Source organism: Bombus bifarius, unplaced genomic scaffold (genome assembly GCF_011952205.1).
Source record: "Bombus bifarius isolate JDL3187 unplaced genomic scaffold, Bbif_JDL3187 scf7180000007975, whole genome shotgun sequence".
In the NCBI taxonomy this organism is placed as follows: domain Eukaryota; kingdom Metazoa; phylum Arthropoda; class Insecta; order Hymenoptera; family Apidae; genus Bombus; species Bombus bifarius.
In genome coordinates, this window is record NW_022884361.1 from 1,453,266 (window position 1) to 1,473,375 (window position 20,110).

General features: G+C 42.1%; 1 protein-coding gene across 1 annotated transcript in view; it reads left to right on the plus strand.

Annotated features, from left to right (window-relative positions):
- LOC117217255 overlaps window positions 1-20,110 on the plus strand; it is a 162,866-nt gene that overhangs the window by 119,469 nt on the left and 23,287 nt on the right. Inside the window, exon 5 of the mRNA XM_033464728.1 lies at window positions 19,160-19,221. Coding sequence (XP_033320619.1) covers window positions 19,160-19,221 — 62 coding nt within the window. The remainder of the gene's footprint in view (window positions 1-19,159; window positions 19,222-20,110) is intronic.

Below are 20,110 nucleotides of genomic sequence, written 5' to 3' on the forward strand. Positions count from 1 at the left end.
ATTGCTTGTACGGAGTAAACAGGGCGGCCGATGCAGAGCTTGTACAAACTAATCAAGGAATTTACAGTGGCACTGGATTGGCCAAACCGTTGACCAGCCAGGGATAAACGACGGTCCTAGTAGCCGCATTCGGCAAGACAGCAGGATTCTCTTCACACGTCAGGAACAGAGAAGCTTGGCCTCCGTGCGCGCAGTAGAGGCAGGAGGAACGTAGACAGACCGTAAAGGATATCGGTCGTGTCCTTGCGCCTGGCACGTTCCTCCAGCAGAGCAGCAGCGGATCCTTTCGTGGAATACGATGAGAATGTTATCTGGTGGTAGTGCGAGGCCCACTTAATTGCGTCTGGCCGGTATTGCACGTATAATGGGGCAAGCATGCGGGGGATGGTCGACTGCCTTGGTAGATAAGGCTGCCAGAATGGCCAGCCGTCCAGAAGGGATGAGAGTCGGTTCGTTCCTTCGTTACTTAGTTCGTTTGTTCCAAAGTTGTCCACTTTACCGCCGTTGTTGCAAATCGTCCGAGGTGATCTAGTGTTCTAGATCTAGAGCTTCCATATCTGTTTTAAATTTTACACTGCATAATAATTCGCTTCGAAGTTCTACTTTAATCCACGTTTCGTCAAAACTTATTTTCTGTCGTTACGAGAGTCGACGCAAAAATGTGCCAGGAACTGAAGATTAAGGAATCTTCTCTCTTGCAAAAATAATGTTATTGTGTGTCGAACGAAGCTTTTAAATATCCATAGTCTGCGCTGCTCCCAATAATCTTCGTTTAACATGTTTTCATGAATACCAAGATTTTGTGATATTTTTTATATCGATTGGAGAAAAGAAATAACAAGACATGTTCGAATATCGGAAGAAAGAAACGCCACCGCTCCGATGTTTTACATATTGTCTGACTCGTGCTCGACAGATTACACAGCGGTTTAAAGGAATGAACAATGGGTATGGTTTAACACTCTAGTTTTCTGCGAACAACACGTTGATGGGAGGAGAGGGCGTAGGAATTGGTCAGGCGTGTGACCGGATTGTGGCCAAAGCCCCAAAACCATCTCTCTCCCGCATCCCTCGGGGTGCTGGGCGCCTCCCTCACGACCGCTTTTAATCCACGTAAATGACTGGCCTATCCCACTGCCGTGAACGTTGTTTAAAGCCTCGATTTAGCGCTTCTGTGTTCATTCATGTGCATTCCATGAAAAAAGAACGTTTCTGTTCATACACCGCGACAAACATACACCCAACATTCCTCCAATTGATAACTAAATTGATTTGACAATTTTTCCTTCGTCTGTCTTTCTTCTTACGAACCAATTGGCTAGATACGAAAACAACAAATTATGAAACGTCCAATAACGTTGTACTATAAATAATTATGTGTAAGCGCCTGATTTTAATTTTATACCCATAAAGCGTGGAGTACTAGAGAAAATCGTAATTTCATGCCGATATAAAAGGAAAATTCAAAGAAACGCGATCTCGAAACACTCGACGCGCGAAACGCAACTTCGCTTGACTCGACTAGGATCTTAGACATCCTTTCCACGAATCAAGAAGGCAAACAGGGTGTTGTGAACGTTACTCGAATGTTGAGACCGAACATTAGAAGATCAGAGAGGGTAGCAAATATCTGGAGGCAAGTTCGCAGGATCTTTATTCCCGATTCTTTGGGTGGTTTCGAAAGTTAGGGTTACCTAGGGGCCACGTCGGCGTGGTTTTAACAAAAGCACTCGTTAAGGTGATTAACGAGCGAGAGAACACCGGTACGATACCGCCGCGGACGCTATTACGAGCTTTATTAATTGCTATCCTCGAGTAATTTGCTTGCCGTGCGTTGCGAACGAATGGAGGAACCGTGAGATGGTTTACTGCCAAGTCAGCTTGACAGATTCAGGTGTTTGTCTTCGCGGTAAGGCCGCTCCAAAATTTCAAACATCTTGTATACACATTTCTGGACACGCGTAATAAATATTTGCTTTGCAATTCCATCGCAACGTATAGATCACGGTAACATATTTCAACGATTCCGAAACCATCCCTTTTTGTTATCTTCATGATTAAACTAGAGATATCTGTGTAAATTTATATCTTCAGAGAAACTGACACAGAAGTGAAATATCAATAAAAGTACAAATAAAAAGTATAACTTTTACTTGAAATATTGTAAATTTTAAACGTAATATTTTATGTTTAATATTGCAGATATTTCTGCACTCATTCTTCCCTGTTTTGCGTATTTATATCTGAAACATCTGCAGAGCCTATTCATGATATATATGAATTTTGTCAGAACTTAAAATACCGTATTATCTGTTTAACATGAATTTTATTCTATAAAATACGACATTGGTGAAATATTTAATACGAAGAATTTTATGAAACGCTGCACTGAGATAATAGAATGTCGATATGAAATAATAAAAGCAGAAAATTTTCCATTTTTACTCCCGTATTTATTTATACAAAATCAATTGGATAGTAAGCTTTTATTACTTTCGGGTTTAATCTCTCGTTGAAACGTCCATGCTTCGATTTCTAAATTCGCAGTCGACAAAGGATTATTTTGTCGCAATTGATGGACGCTTCGAAAAGTTGGTGGTCCTGTATTGTAATCCCCTCAGTTCTCATTCACGTTGCAAATGCCCCTCGCAGCAGCAATCGTCGTCCCTTTGATCAAATGTCGCAAAAATTTGTTGGTGTTTGTATTTGTTATATACGCCATCGCTCGTTTACGCGAGTCCCATCGGTCGATAATAATAGGATTTTTATGACATTTGATCAAAGGGACGCTTTGAAATGCGTATCGAAACATGATTCCCGAAGAATTTTTTTCATAAAATTACGTAAATATCAAAATATTAAAGATAGAGCTTTATCCGCGTATGAAAGGTATAAAATTCCAACAGAATTATCAAGCTTTACAATTTGTATTATTCTATCTTCTACTGTAACTTAAATCTAGGTTCCATTAATTTAATCTAAATTATAAACTTGAAACGCAATTTACAAAATCTGTTTACAGCAAAAGTTATTTTCAGAAGATCATCTGCAATTTTTTTATTTTTATTTCGCTAGTGTCCGATTCAACAGGCTCCACTCATCTTCGTTATCACAAATTAGGTGTTTGTGTGCAAACCGCTACATCGCAGGAAGCATGAAACGCGGATTAGCAAGCGTTTAATGGTGAGGCTAATAGAATATGACTATGTTATAAACGACACACACGTACTAGGTACTTCGCTAAAGTGGAATTATTGAAATCGTCAGAGACGAAGATTATATTATTCGAACGTATTCCTCTAAAAATATGTGCGGTATTCGTCAAATTCGAATAGCCGAAGCTCGAGACGACCTTTTCCACCCAAAGCATTTCTCTAAAAGACAGTGTTTTAATCGCAAACCAGACAGGAAAAATTAAATCGTTTCATCCGCTTTGAAGTTCGAGATTCGATCTTCATTATTTCATAAAATTTTCCTTTTTATTTTCATTGAACGGCTGATACGACGCGATATTTGTCGTTGAATAAGAAAGAGAGAGAAAACGAACGCGCTATGCTCTGTCCCCGATACTATTGCCATGGAATGCACGTGGAATGTCATTCAGTACACAACTCGTCGCTGGGCGCGGCGGAACCGTTCAGCCAGAAGCGTAATTGATTCGGAATTATTGCACACGACATTTGTCCGCGCGCCGATACAATCGAGTTATGACGTAAAACTGTATATCGGAGTTATTCAGAGGGGAGAAAGAAGCATAACGCTCGCGAGCCGGGCAACCTGTGTATTGTTACGTTCAGTTTATTTAATTATAAAATCGAAGCAAGCACGGCTCGCTGTCTCGAAAATTGTTTTAACCTTGTTTCAGAGGCGCGTTGATTAGCATCGAAGTGGTTCCGAGAACCAATTCAGCGATACGTATTAACGTTTGTCCTTATTACCAACGAACAACTCTGTTACTTCTATACGAATGCTTCTACACGTGGTAAACGTAAATTTGTTCCTATCGGTTTTATGATCTTTACTCTGAATGGAGCATTACGACTTTCTTCGTAAAGAAGATTCGAGGGAGATAAATCTACAGAATTTTGTAAAAGTTCGAAGACATAAAACGATAAAACTGCTATTAAAATGGCCATAATATTCACACGGTATCCCCAGACAAATATCTAACGATTACACCCCAATTTCACACGAAACAAGGACCCTCGCAAAGCACTTTTATCAAGATGCATCTTCACGACGGTCCTCACTTCCTCCATATTTCTCTGAGGGTATAAATTTTTCGCGAGATACGACGACGATAAAAATCACAGTGCGGTAACAATGGCGTAGACTCTGTCGAAGGAAGCGAATAAGAGAGCCTAGACACGAGTACCTTTTCACCCTGAGGATTTATGCGGTTGCGATAAACGTCTCGACATTTCCAACTACGTACGCGTAGACGAAAACTTGAAATGGAATCTTTACGCACCGACGGCAGGCATGAATGCGGTATCCAGGCCTGTTCCATGGAATTTCGTAGCGTTGTTCTCGGCAACAACCCCTCGAACAAACCAAAACGACGGTGCCCATCCAGCGTGGCGGGATCAAAGGCGCGGCCGCGATGGAAAAGGGAAGCGCAGCACAGAAAGAAATTATTCCGAATTAATTATGCGCGACTCGGGACACTGTAAACGTACTTCCAAGCACACGAAAGTTTCCTCTCTTTGAGACGAGGTGGCTCGTCTTCGCGTGTGCCCCCTTTGTCCTTTTGTTTTTCGTGTACGCGGCCGAATATAACGAGAGAGGCGAGTTAATTTGTCTGGAAATCGAAAATGGACGAGGTAGATGTGGCAAAGTTGGCCGCTAGCGTTCGAACGGTCTTTGCTTCTCTTTTTATTTTTCAAGCAGATAATGACTGAGCTGTCGAAGAGATACGCTCCTTTCACGAATTTTCGATGTACTCGCGACAACCAGAGCGATCCAAATGAAAAAATTGTAGTTTTTCACAGAAACAGTACACCCGTAGCGAACTGAATAATTTTTTATTTTTAACAGAATAATGATAAAAGCTTGATACGTTACTGCGTTGGATGCCGATTAACAGTGGATGAAAAGGACAGAGAGGCGGTGTATGTTCATTGATGATTCAAATGTATGGTTGGATAGTGAAGGAAAAGAGATTTTTGCGAATGTTAGGTATAGAACAAAGTTCTACGTTGATACGCGATATTCATTTTGAAAGATTGCAACCAGTTCAATCATCCTGATATCCTCCATTCATATCAATAGATCTGTTGGTGATTAAAATCTTTTTCCAAAATGAATATCTCCCATGGAAAACTTCTGTAGGTAAGCTCTGTTACATATTTCTATACGTATATATTGTGATTCTGTCATTAACGGTTGAACAAATCAACAGCTTCAGCGATGTTTCTATCGATCTGCGTGGTGAATATGTATTGTTACATTTGTATAGAATATACTGCAAATTCGGCTACACTCTCATATTTCACCACGTTAAATGGGAATTATCACGAATGGTATTTGTATCTTCTTCCATGTATTTTTGGCTACTCGAAACAATGAAACCATTCGAGACAGTGAAACATCGTGAGTCGCGTATACCCGTTGTGGCAAACACTTAACAGAACTTCGTTCGGCCGAATATATGTATATTTCATTTAATCGTATAATCATCCGCTGGAACATCTGGTTCTGTGACGCGCAACAGTGTATGCCAATCCGCGCGTGAGGTGTACGTTTTAATTTGTTTAATGACACTGTTATATCGAGAAATTAATCATCGTCGGCCGGACTCCCCGGTAATTTCATTTAGTCAAAAATCTGTGTAGTACGGTCTGAGTTGAACCGTGATAAAAATTTGTGGATTAATCCACGCGTGATTCGATTCGTCCGTGTATTTTAACGTGTTGCGACTGATTCGTGCAAACTGATGCTGCTCAACGAGCGGGACCAATTTAAATAGGCGGTATTGTTTTACGACCAATTTGGTTGCGTTCCGTGAAATGAAGTTATTCCGCGATATAAAATTTATAAGACTGCAATGCCTTCTCTGGCAAATAAAAAGTATTAAGCTGTCCGAAAAGTGTCTTTCTTTTACAGACGCGTCTTTTACAACGACGCATCTTTATACAAACATGAAACCTAATCTGTCGAACGTTGTGATATTTATCTTGAAAACACAAAATGGATCATACGTAATTCGATAAAATAATGTAAAACAGAAAATGTTGTGTATCCGTTATTTCCTTATAAAACGGAAGAAACTTTTCGGACGACCTAATATAAAGCAGAACAAAAATAGAACATGAAGATATTACATAAAATTTCCGCTTCACTGTTATAAATCGTACAATTATTATTATTACGTACAGGGAAGAATTCTATGCTTTTAGAATACTATGCATAAGAATACTATGAATCGAAATTGGGTTAAACTCATTTACCGTTTTCCCCTTTTACATACATTCGTTTCGTAATTGGCGAATATCTCGTACTAAACGATCAGTTCGATTAATGATGATCCTCTACTCTAATGCCCGTTACTTTATCGGCGGGTCTCTCGAGGACACTCTCCAAGCGAGATGCTATCGCAGAAAAATCTTGGTCAGCCGAAAAGCAGACGATTCGGCTGGTGCACCGATAATTGCAGCAAAACCGTGTGCTCCACGGACAAGAACGTTGCTCGTGCCGGAAAATCGTCCAGGAAGCGAGAAAACCTTACTTTCCGAAACGAGATAGGGGCCAGTGGAGGATATACACGAAGGGGTGGCTGGAGGTTGCTTCGGAATTTAATCTAAAGTAGAATCGCACTCCCCCCGGGAATAGCTCGCTTACACTTTATCTTATTTCGCTTTATACCTTTTTGCGTGCTCGGAATGGTACTTTCTCTGTATAATATCCAGCCGGTACGAGCACGGATATCCGTCCGCTGGTATTTGCGACTGTACACCGATGCAACTTACAAGGGATGCACTTAAGCGAATGTTGTCACGCTCGTTTCGCGTGATGGCGCGACTTCCAAGAAAATTTCACACAGTGAAATAAGCTGATTTCGAAAAAGCGCTGAAAACTCGAGCTTTCCACGGTTGCATTCGCCGATACCACGATACTCGCAAACATTCCCCTCGTTATTAAAATGAAATTGTATATTACGAACATCCCTACGAATTTCATAATAATCGGCAAAATTTCAACGCCAACGATACTTGTTCCGTAATCATGAGCTTCATACATACAAATTATGCTCATTCTTGCCCGCGTACAAACACACGGATGGATAACAGAACGGCCGGGCAATTCGTTTAACAGAGCTAAAAATCAAATCTGTAAATTGCACGGAAACGCGATACGAATCGATATGTTTTTAAATTAAACAAACCTACCCTCACGACGTGACGAGGAAACGCGGCCTCTGGTTACCCTCACCTGGTCGACGCACTCGTTTATCGTTTCTGCATATTTTTCTTTCTTTTTGTTTTGTAATACTAGCAAACGAAAAACAAAAATATGACCGTCCGAAATATTCGCATAAAAAAGAGGAGAGAGGAAATCAACGAGAAATGTGTAGTCATACGGAAAACGGCGTATGCGTCGACACGCGCGTGTAAGTAGTGGAAATATGCGTCGCGAAGACGCAAGCGTAGCCACTCGCAAATTTTAGGATGAATGTACGGACAAAGAGAGGACCGGTGAACGCGTTACACAGCGCTGAATAACGAAACACGCGAGGGAAGCGGCACGTGCGTGCTCCATCCCTCTTCCTGACAGCTCTATCTCGCGTTTATCCGGCGAATCTACCTTCCACGGGGACGCATCCTCCGACCTTCTACCCTTATGAACCATTGCTTCCACGGAATACCGAAATCTTTCGCGGGGCCGAGAATTTCGAAGTAGTTTGTTCGAGGATCTTGCCAGCACTGCGTCTATATCACGAAGAAGAATCGAGCCTCGTCGAATCTTTGAGCCTGCACATACGTGAGGGGAGATGAAAGTGTAATGAGCCGTAACCTCGGTGTTCCGCGGATTTATTCCGCCGGGTTCGGTGGATCGTGCGTGCGGAGAATTCGCGCTTGAAATATGAACCACAGAGATTTATATCATGAACGATATTGCCGAAACACCGGACGATAGTTGACGTTGTTCAATTTTCCATAGCCGCGCAATTCTGGTCAGAGGTAATTTGCGGAATGTTATTCGATGTTTTCGTTTATACTGGTGAAGCAGCAGGATCTTTGTCGAGTGGATTAGAGCAAAAGACGCGTGAATGATGAGTACTTATGTTAGTTTACGGTACTAAAGACGCGAAGAAAGATATTTGAATCAGATAACTGAAACACAAGGCGCATGATCGTCTAAGGCTTTGGACACATCTGAATCGGGTAAAGTCGATAAGCTGCGTGCAAAAGGATAAAAGATAAATAGTGGCGGAGAAGCAAAGTTCAGAGTGATGAAATATAAGAAATGCTTCAGCTTCGAAGTCAGGGAATATTTTCAACTTTAACCTTGTTTGCTTGGTCTGTTTGGATTCGCGCTCGAAGAATCGGGGAGAGGGAATTTCAATTTTCCACGAAACACAGACAAGTCCACGGCGTTATCTTCCACGACTCGAGCTTATCAAAAACCGACTTGGAAGAGAGAATGGAACGCAGCTTGACTCTAGGTGTAATCGTCAGGTTATTTTATCCTCGGAACGTCTTCGCTCGGAGGCATTCGCCAATTAGGAAAGGTAACCTTCCCAGCGACGCTCGTTTATCGTTGGAATCTTATCTGCACGCAATAAAATGGCGAGGTACGGTCGTTTTGAATCGAGGCCCCTTTCCACTGATCCGTTAATAAGATAAGAAATTCAGCGTAACTGTGTTCTGTAAAATTGCTTTTCCTAAGATCGCGGTGTAGTTTATCGCAGTATCTTTCCGTCTTCACAGAATAAACCCGTACAACAAGATGCTTCTTAATCCTCGATCGACGTTGCAAATGAACACGAAATGAGCAAAATTAAAATGCATACCATAGAATCCAAAATTCTTAATTGTTAACCATAAAATTTACCGATTGTTCATGCTATTTATATCCGCATATTTTCATTTATAGATACACCAAGACGCACATTTCGCAAGCTATAATATTTCCAAGGTTATCAGCAAATAATCCATAAACAATCTAAGAGGTTCGCTATCCGAGGACGAAAACCACCGCCTCGCCCCTTTCATCGAACCAATTCGAGTTTCAGTTTCAAGCAGCACTTCGGATGTAGTTCAAGTAACCCTCGACTAAATCCACTCTGTGGACACTCGATGAAGTATCGACCCCCCAACAGGCTTTCGGGTCAATTATTCGCGGTAATGGAACATATCCGGCTACCTGCGTCCTCGCTAGTTTTTTCCTTCCGCTATGATTTCTCCCCTTTTTCCATTTTCGTTTTCCTTGACACGCTGCCAGAGGTAATGCGATGCTTTCGGCGTCCGAGAAGTCGGCTCCTTCACGGGGATTCCGTAACAAAGGAGAGCCGAGAGGACGTGTACGTGTTCCGCAGGCTGGCACGAGGAGAACGGGGTAAGGAGGAGAGAACGTGAAACCCAAGATGGCGCCATCGAGACGTGTCGCAGCGAGTTATGAAACAAAAGGGTGGCGCGAGTCGCGCTGGTAGGAGCAGGCCTGCCGCGCCGCCGAGGTACAGAAGGCGACGTCGCTCGAATCTTAGGGTGCATTTCCATTTCAAATGCGCTGATACGAGGAACAGCGACGGAACACCCACTCGTGTTACTATTTACTTGTGCGAGCCAAGGGAGAGTAAGCGAAGCAGTAACATCTCGGTTCTCCCGATAGGCACCCTTTTCTCTGTGTCGCTCTTTCCCATTCGTTCGTTCGTTCTCCATGGTTGCAACAGAGGAAATGCAATTCAATGTAATGAAACGCTTTACCATCCGGGGGACGGGCCAACTCGGACGCGTTCAGGAGACGAGACAGTTTTCTAGGGAGCCCTTCATGGTTGCGTAGGTGATTAGAGCGATGCCACCGAGAGGTTTCGTTGAAAATACACCAAGGGTTGGGGTGAAACATTCGTCCATGCTTTCCAAGTCTTGCGACGCTGTTCGCAATTGAATGGCGTATTAAATCCAAAGCGAACCGGAGGGGCTCTGTTGCTAGTTTTGATAGAACTGCGGACAGAAAAATCTGTCGATGCTTTCTTCTACTTACGAAGTTGATGCTTTCTTTTACTTACGAAGTTGGTCCTTCTTTAAAACAACTCACGATGCGGTGGCTTCTTTAAAAGAAGCACAGAGCAAAGCAGGAGTTGTGACAATAAACTCGACGTGTAAGTTCAGGATCAACTTTCTATCACAGGTTCGCGAACGTAAACCTTCCGAAGTTTGTCAATCTGCCAAAGTGCAGACTGTCAAAACTTTGTCACCGAACATACCTACATATATTCATATTCCAAGCATAATAGCAAGTATCAAGGAATCGTGTAGGATACAGCGCGAACGTTCTTATCAGCCAATTCCATTATCGAGATTACATCATCCACTCGTTCGATTCCATGGGTTTGGTTTCCCCCAGACGATCGGAGAAAGTCTGTTCACCAGGGAGCGGTGATCCCTCAGTTTTCGCGGCGCAGCTTTTATTCGAGCACGTGCGACTGGGTGCCGGTGTCCCACGTTAATTAGTTCGAGATGGTCGAGCTGGCTGAAAACTGTTTGCCTTACCCCTCTTCCTGCGCGTACAACTAGTTAGCCTACGGGGATAACTCGCACCGTGATTGTTGTTTCATCCTCTTTCCATCTGGCCAGCTTTTCCGCTTTTCCTCCCCTTTCTTTTTTTTTTCCTTTTTTTCTTTTTTTCTCACGTCCCGACTTTTTGAACAGAGAGTCGGTTAACGTCGATGGGACGTCACCGTAGCCAACGTAGATCGTCGCCACAGATGCGTAAAACTACCCACGTCCTCCCGGAAAGGCAACTTTTGGGTCCTCGTACCCAAGTACCGGTCATTTTCCCTCGTTTCTGCTCGGCAGCAAGGGTTGCGTCTATCCCTTTCTAATCGAGGGATGAACAGGGATATCACGGTGATTTGAGCAGGAATCAAATAGCTGCAGGGTAGATTGATGTCGCTTCTTGGTTAGACCAGATGATTGATGCTTGGACATGTTTGATAATCGGATTTGGAGGGTAGTTTCTTCAACGGTGTGCTTGAATAAATTGTTTTCGGAAATTGGATAAATATTCCAAGCCTGATTGGTTGATTGAGTTTTAATCTCGATGATCAGTTACGTTCGACTGATAGAGAAGTGGCCATTCCATTCCTTAATGGCGTTACAGTAGAATCTGGAAATTCCTGCGATTTTCATAGATCAGTCGATACGTTAATCTGATTTCAGCACAAATCAATTAGGGGTGAAGCGTTTCGAATAGACCTTTCAACGATCGAATTTATCTTGTTTTAATTGCGTTACCTCTGTCAATTGATCGATATAGATTAAAGAAAGGAGTACATCTATCATTGAATGATAATACCTATTCATCGAATTTTACTTGTGTGTGTTCTGGGAATAAACTAGAAATAAAAATCTCTGACTTAAGAGCAAAGTGATTTTGTGGTAATAAATGTTACTTTCCTTCGATTAACTTTTTGATAGGTAATTTAAAGACGATGTTCCGCTTGTTATTCCTGTCAAGCATAGAAGTTATGATAGTAATAACTTCTGCAACAAGCTTATCGAATTACGTTACTTCGGTAACCGGTACTAAATTTCACTCATCTAAGTTTATCACTGAATCCTCTCCTCCATAGACTGTGAACACCCGTCTTCCTAGCTCAAATACCCTTGCTCAATGCATCGTTCTAATAAGCGTGTAGTTTGGGTTGTTAAACACACTTTAAAACTTACCTCGGATCGCCGTTACAAGTAATAATGATCGTGTTTATTCGACGGATAATTGTTACGAATTAAAATATCTCTTTTGTACGCGCTGCTCATTATTTATTGTTTGAAAAAGTTTTTATACCGAGCGGATTTGTTTCGAAGGCCTCGTTAAAAACTACCCCAAATTCTATCCATTTTCATGCCAGTCGGTAAGCTGAATGCTAATTGTGCCGAATCAAATCAACTTTTAGAGGCACATTTTCAAATGATTGTCACATTCTGCTATAAAACTATAAAATTCTTCATCCGAATATTTTTTGCACGTGAATTGAATATGTGAAATATGGTGCGAGTGCACTTTTTTCTAAAAACGAAATGTGTATTTATTTAAAAAATTCTTGTTACTTTCAACCTTTTGTGAATGACTTCCGAACTGCTATAGCTTAACTCTATTCGATTTTCTCAAATTAATTGTCACTTATACCATCCATTTTCTGGAAAATACATCATATGACAAATACTATCTCCGACTCGCGTTCTTCGGTGGCACGTAGCGTATGTCAGCGGAAGTCTCAAGTTCCGCATCGACTCCTTCCATCTTCTTTGGAGTCAATTAAAACTATCGCCACTTTGCAGGCGCGCGCTATAGCGAAGGTATACATTCTGCTTGATTCATTAATTAAGTGTTCCCGGGACGTTTCGTGTTTACGTCGCTGCTCGGGACCCCTTGCGTATCGTTCCTGTATTTCGCTTGCCCCATCTTCCCCAGTCATCAGACAGCCGCGTAATTTTGTTTGTCTTCGTCTTCAGTTTTTGCGAAGGCCCCCCACGAATTCGATCTTAATTAGTAGCATTAGAGATCACATCAAAAGGAAGGGAAATGAAATTACCCTATCGGGGGAAAAACTGTTTGACTTGCAGTTCGAGAGACACTTTTTTCGATTGCTTGCCTCTCGTGGGACGTGCGCGAATCACCGCAAGATACAACAGTTCTCTTTCCCCCTCGAGCAATTCGTTAGCGGTACAAGTGGACAGCCTTGAGAGATTTAATACTTTGTCTGGAGTTGTGTCGTATAGTTTTCCAGGTACCGACGACTCGCAGCATTTCTGATAGGCTTTAAAGTCGAGCGATAGTTCCGTTCCACTTATCTACGATCTAATTTACTTAGGATTATATTAATTAAATTCGAAGATGCTAAGAGGATACCAAAGGAAGTCTCCTTTCAAGATTAATGACTAATCCTCTTAAATAATTCCTGCATTGCGCGCAGTCAACCATTGAATACTGTACCTGGACGTAACATAAATAGCCGTGCCAGGTATTACACTGTTGTATAATACACAATTCCTATTTCTATGAGATTTCCACGTCAGGAATTTGTATCCGGACGTCGGATATTGAAGAAATAATTTTTAGCGAACAAAGTCTTTTCTAATTGGATTATAAACATGAAATAGAAAAAGATTATATTTTTGGACTTGTTCCTTCGTATATAAGGGAAACCAATTTTAACGAATAGAAAGAAAAAGAATGTATGTATTGCCACCGTACACAAATTGAACGAAACAAGTGCACATGTAGACATAAACAGGTCCAAGGAGATCCAATTTTGAATGCATCCCAAGACCTTTTCCACGAGAGAACACACAGACGTTCGATTTGTAACAAAATGACAAATACGGTAGAAATGGCGGAATGGAAGAGACTCGAGCTCAAACGGAATGGACGATTTTCGGATCAAGGAGAACAGCAGAAAGGGGACAAAGCCGAAGGTGGTTGCGATCGACCAATATTGAACCACTGTGGATAAACGGAATTTGTTTCCGATTCTTTCGTTTCCGATTCGTCGATTCCTAAAAATTCCACGACGAAGTCAAATGCGATATTTCCCTAAAATATTCGATCTTACATTTATTCTCCGAAAAACAGGAATTTCACTTTTTTATTCTGTACAAAAATATTTGCAAATCTATGACGCTAAATCAAGCGAATTAAATTGGTAAAAAGCGGACGAGTTAAGATATCTGAGTCGACGAAGCTCGTAAAATTGTCAGCCATCATTGCTTACAAAATATACCGCACTGTTCCACGGTTCTGTATAAATAATGCAACCCGCCATAAATACACATAAAAGTTCTCGCGAGACCGAGATAAGAAAGGTTGAACCGCGGAAAGTGGAAAGCTTGGCGCGTCTTGTAAACTTTCTTTGGGAATTCTTCATGACGGAAGTTCGAACAGGCTGGCCGAGAACGTTCGACTGTCCAAGATCGACGCGGATGCTCTTGGGACATCAAATATTCAGCTTCGCTCCTCCCTTTTATAGGCCGGTGCCCGTTCCACCATTTACGACGTCTTAAATTCCTCTTGCACATTTTTTACGAAACGCCAAGTCACGTGCAACGCTATTTTTTACGTGGTCGTTCCGTGAGTCGCAACGAATGGTCATGAGGGTTTAAACGTTGGCTTCTGAATGAATATGTTTATGATCTTGGCTCGCGGAGAGCACCGAAAGCCCAACAGAGGAGGGAGCGTCCCTCGAACAAGGGACCAACGAAACACGAAGCTGCTTACCCTTCGCTCTCTCGTTGTTCTTTCATATTTATTCTCTCGAGTTGGACACGGACTTTTGTGGAGGGGGTGTCATTCGGAAAACAGGATGGAACGGCTGGCTAGCGATGGCGAATTTTTCAGACGGTTTGTCGCTCGGTGCTTGAATTCGAAAATTCACTGGAGTAATTAAGCGTTAGAACGGTTTTCACTGGCTGCGTTCGAGACTGAAATGTGTATCCTGCATTTGAGGTAAAATTACAGTTTAAAACGCTTCGCAGAAAAAAAAAGAAACAGTGACAACAGTTGACTGGTGTGTTTCACTTTTAATTATCGTTATGAATTACTCTTCCAGTGAAAATCATACCACGGTCGTTTACTGAACAACCGGACCATGTTTTTGACCATTGATTAACCAAAGCGGTAACATAAACCTTAATAAAAATATATTTCACTCTTCGCATTCGATATTTCGTATATTTCCGCATATTTCCGATATATAAATCCATAAATGCGCAAATATGCAAAGTCTGTCGATAATTCTCAACTCTGACGGAAAGAAGTCGTGAACCGTGTAAAGCTACAATATTACGCAACTTTAGCGATGCGGAGCACACATGGGAGGCGATGTCACAAAGTAAGCTGAACACACCGACGTAACGTGACGGTTGGAATAACAGCTACGCGTTCCGCCTACTCCAATGAATCGTGTTCCAACGAAAACCACGTCGTATTTTGGGGCAAGTGTCTCAAAGCGATACGCGAGTCTTCTTTGGACCGATGGTACGAGATCGGAAGTGCGGTCTACCGGCAACTTTTCGCAAGCACAGTCGGTTATCTGATCGGCTTCCATAGATCCGCCGTTGGTGTTTACGTTACGAGTTAAGCCCCTTGCGCCTAGCATTAAACCAGCCCCATCGAAGCCACACATCGGGATTCAAAGCCCCATAAGCATCGTTACGCCGCGTTACATTCCCCTCCCTCCCTCTTGACTGTCGAAATTACTGACACCTATGTGCGTTCGAGCCTCCCCTGGAAATTAATCCGTATCGTATTCGTGCTAGGCACTCATTTCCCGTCGAAAGTAGCGACGTAAATTGACCCTTTGGGGACCACACCGAATGGCCGGACTTTTTAGTCTACGACTCTTGATCGGACGCCCCATTAATTCTAATCCTTCATGCCGCTCTTACTGGATTTTATTTTATCGTGTCTATCGTGTTGGTGAATCCATTGAGAATCAACATTGCGTTAAAGCAACATTTCATTTGCGATTTTTCGCACTATTCAATCGATCAATTTACATCGTCGAACTCTATTTCTCAACGTTTGTGGCTATGAAATGGAATTTCAAGGATTCGCTTAATATTTCCTTCGTTACTATCTCCGCCACCTTGATTAAAGAAACTAATGTATTCATAATTATCGTGGTAATTATTATGTTGCCTGGTCTTTAATGGGTAAATCGTACGGTAAACTTGGAAAAATGTGATATTTACGAACGTCGATTATTAGTAACAAGCATTCAGTAGGCTGATATACGGAATATAAATTTATGATATGGTATTTCTTTCATACATACTAAAAATTTTTCCAAGGAATAGTATCCCCTAAACCGCATATTCTAAAGGGATTTCAAAACATGCGCATCGAAAGTAGCTTCTTGAATGAAACCTTGGTATGTCAAGTACGATACACATGCATCGTCTCACAAATTTACGTGCGCAGCCGGATACGCGTACTCGTCCACGTGAATATACATACAGATGTACATGTAAACGAGACCCAACATGTGCGCGGCTTTACATATGCCAAGGGATCACGATATTGTACGGCTGAGATACGATGGTGGGGTGCTTAGATAGTTTGCCTTCCCTTTATCCACGTGATTCCTCCCCCCTTTGTGCCATTACGAACCCTCCTAGACCCGCTATCCTTTCTTCCAACCCTCTCGATTTCGGTACACCTTTCCGCACGACGGCACATCCGCCGCTTAACTCTTCTTCTCACCTTCGACTTAGCAAGCCGCAACTCCGTATCCATCCTCCAACATTCCCTTGACTCGATTTTCGGGCTGGGAGTTAATACGCGACGCGTAATTCAGTAGGAGAAGGCGGGCGAGGGGCGGGCAGAGGCTCGACGAAAACAGGAATGGTAAGTAGCTGTCGTCGAGTCGACGCGTATGATAATACGAAAGCGTAAAGATCTTGCGGCTTTGCAACATGCTCGTCATTTTCAAACTTCAAGACACGGCAATTCCCGAGCCTAGCTACCACTGATATGCTAAATTGCTTTGTCGATTTACATAGTTCACGGGAAACTATTAATTAAACGAACTAGGTTTAATTCTGGGGATTGTGGACGAACAAATTCTTATATCAGTGATCGTATTTATACAAATTTTTATTTCCCAAGGAATAGTATTACTTATATTCTCTAATTTAATTAAAGTAAGAACGTAAACGATGTGGCAGAATGGTCGTCGATTATTAGGGGGAAACCTCTTGGCTGAAAGGTTTCGGAAACGTTAATCGTGCACGTTCGTTACACGTAGGAAGCCCTTTGCAATTCGTGCGGGGTTAAGTGTGACGAGGAAAGGAAATCTCATATGTCGAGAAGTCCCAGCACGTTACCCTCGATCCACATATATTAACTCAAGAATTGAAGGGGACCGACCAGACAAGTTCTCGACAAGATTTTGATCTTCGTAATCCTTTCCACTTGACTTTCATGACTCCGGCCCGCGCAATTCATTTCTGTCGCTTTCTATCCTGTTTACGATTTACAAAGATCCAAATGAGAAATATTATTTTATCTTTCCTTACTGTGTACTTTAATATTATCTTATCGGATTACGTATAAACGATAACACGAAGAATATTGAAAAATTAAATCAATATTTTTTATTCGCGTCGACCTTATTTCCTCGAGGAAGAAACTCTGCTTTTACTCCGGGGTGTAGAAAACGTATAACAATATCGAGTCGTAAAAGAGTACGAGGCCCTTTATCGGAGAATTTTTTAACACCATCGCGCGGTTATCTTGCGGATATCTGTCGTCAAATTTATATAAACCTAAACAACGATTTTATGACAATGAGGGCGTATTTAATGTAGATACGGTGCACTAAAAAACAACGGAACCACGTTTCAATGAAGCATCTAAAACATTAGCCTCTTTATGGATTTAGTCGAGTCACGGTAAAGTATTTATACGGGAGAAAAAAAATGTAGAGAATGTATATCTCGACTGTACATTAAAGTTGACGTTGATGTACGGGCAAAAGGAATGAATGGTTATAAAAGGATTCGGTGGACGTGACATTAGCGCGAGGGTGCATTCTCCGAAACGAGACGCAGGGGAAACATGGAAATTTAACGCTGGCCGCGTTAATTAAACGCTTAGACTCGACGATGAATAACAAAGTTAATATTTTCACGTAGATTTAGATCTTACGGTAACTGGCGAGTCTCTATGGAAATTCTATTCTGTGATATTTTTAAGAAAAACGTAATACGCCTCGATTATACCGTTTATCTCTCTATTGTCTGGCGAAAATTCGCGAACAAATTTTCGTGTACACGTTTAACAGCTTCGATTACGATAAGTTTGCACACGGTGGAAGTTTCGATGAACCAAAGGCTAGTTCATAGCTGGACAGAAAACTTCGGCTGGGCCAATTTTATTACAGATACCTTAATAATCTAATTTAAACTTAGAGTTGATTGACGTTCATACAACTTAATTAAAACTTTAATTAGTCAATCAAACTTAAGAATATCCCATTACTTTCCATTTCTTTCCTTCTTCTCTTAACACAAGAGCAATTTTTCGGTTAAACATTATCAGAGAAAATAGAGAAATTCTATCGACGTGTATATACGCGCAGAGATTTTTTAACGGGATTCCCTTGTTCGGTTAAACTACCAAAAAACTTTCTTAATTTCGAGCATAAAACATAACTCTAAAATAAGTTGATTATGTCTTTTACTATCCACTCGACTGACTCGAATTCGCTCGGCTAAGCTACTTCCGGCTCTGTAACATCCTCTCTTTTCTTTACTCGCTGAAAAGCTTTTCTAAAATTTATTCCCACTCCGAAACTCCTAATCGTGTTCCCCCAACGCAACGCATGCATACGTAACACACCAAACACCGTGTGGCGTCGGAATATTTCTTCCAGAGGGACTTCCGGGAGCGACTATCGCAGAAAGGAATGGACAGGAAATGAGAAAGATAGAGAGAAGGGGGGAAAGAGAAAAGGAAGAAAGAGGGAGACAGACGAAGGGAAACTTTCCACAGTGCGGTTCGATGAAGCTGGCCCAGCCGAAAGTTTTCGTTCGAACATCAACGCAGTGACTTACTCAAAGCGTCGCGATCGCGATCTCCTTCTTTCCTATTTCTCCTTTTTTCCTTTCACTTTTGTCACAAGCTTTTTCGAAGCTTTCGGGTGCTTTCCAAGCAAAGTCACTCGAAAATCAGCGGCAACCGCCGGAACGTGTCTCTAGGAACTCTGGCGGTCGTTCTGGTTTCTCGCTCCCTTCTTTCTCCCGGCGGCGGCCTCGCTCACCCTTAGCCACGGATTAAAGTATCGACGACACCAACCGCGCCTGAATAATTCAGGATCAAAAGTTTTAACCGCAAGCGAGGCGAAAGCTCTTCATGGTTCGACGCGAGTTCCGCCACCGATCTGTCGTTCGGAGACAGCCTTTCAAAAACGATCGAAATTCACTTTCTGTTGCAGGATTCGCGCTGATGAGGATCGTCGAAGTCTACAAGGAGATCCAGGAACAGGAAATGAATATCGTGAGTAATTCCGTTTCTCTTTATCGCACAAAATTGATCGCATTTTTTTCCGAAAACGGATGTAATTTTCACTGAAATCGAGAATACAGCAAAAATGTTGAGTTCTTGATTTCTTATCAACGATTTAACGCTAAGGTAATATTCGTTCTCTATGTATCTTTGAGTAATTTGAAACGTTTAAAAGCACGATATAACAATGCTATCAATTATTCAAGACAACGTGCACAATCTGCAGGGAGTGCGATAAATCTTCGACCCTGTAAAGAGTGTTTTCACACCCCTGTGCACATCTACCCCGATAAATTGCATAGAGTATCCCGAGCCACCGTCTAAAATCAAACCTTGAATACTTCATAAGAACGATCCACAGTAGGGTAGGCATTCGTAACGAGCTTAGTATCCCGGCTCCCAAGGAGGATACGAAGAAAAGGCAGCGAATAAATGATGTCTGGCAGTTGGTACGGGCACGGCCTGTTCGCGTTCGAATTATTTAAATAAACGACCACGGCTGACGCAATTAAAAGTAGAGAAGATTTATGCGGGACGCGCGAGAAACCGAAATGCACGGGGACGAACTTCCAACCCCGCTGGAATATTAATTGGAAAGTTAAAAGAGAGTTTTGGTCATTTAGCCCATCTCTGGCTCTCGCCCCTTCCCCCTAATCACCAACTTTGTCCTCCCTTTATCTCCATCCCGTTTCGTTGCTATATTTCTTTCTCGTTTCGACGAATAGCACGCTCATCCACCACCCCTTTCTATTTTTCGTCTCTTTTTCTATCCGCCCATTCAGAAACACATGGAAATCTCTTTGATCCTTGCACGACCCTAGGCTGCCTCCGGGGTGAGATTACACACCTGCAGACGTCTCTTTTGAGGGTGAAAATTCGT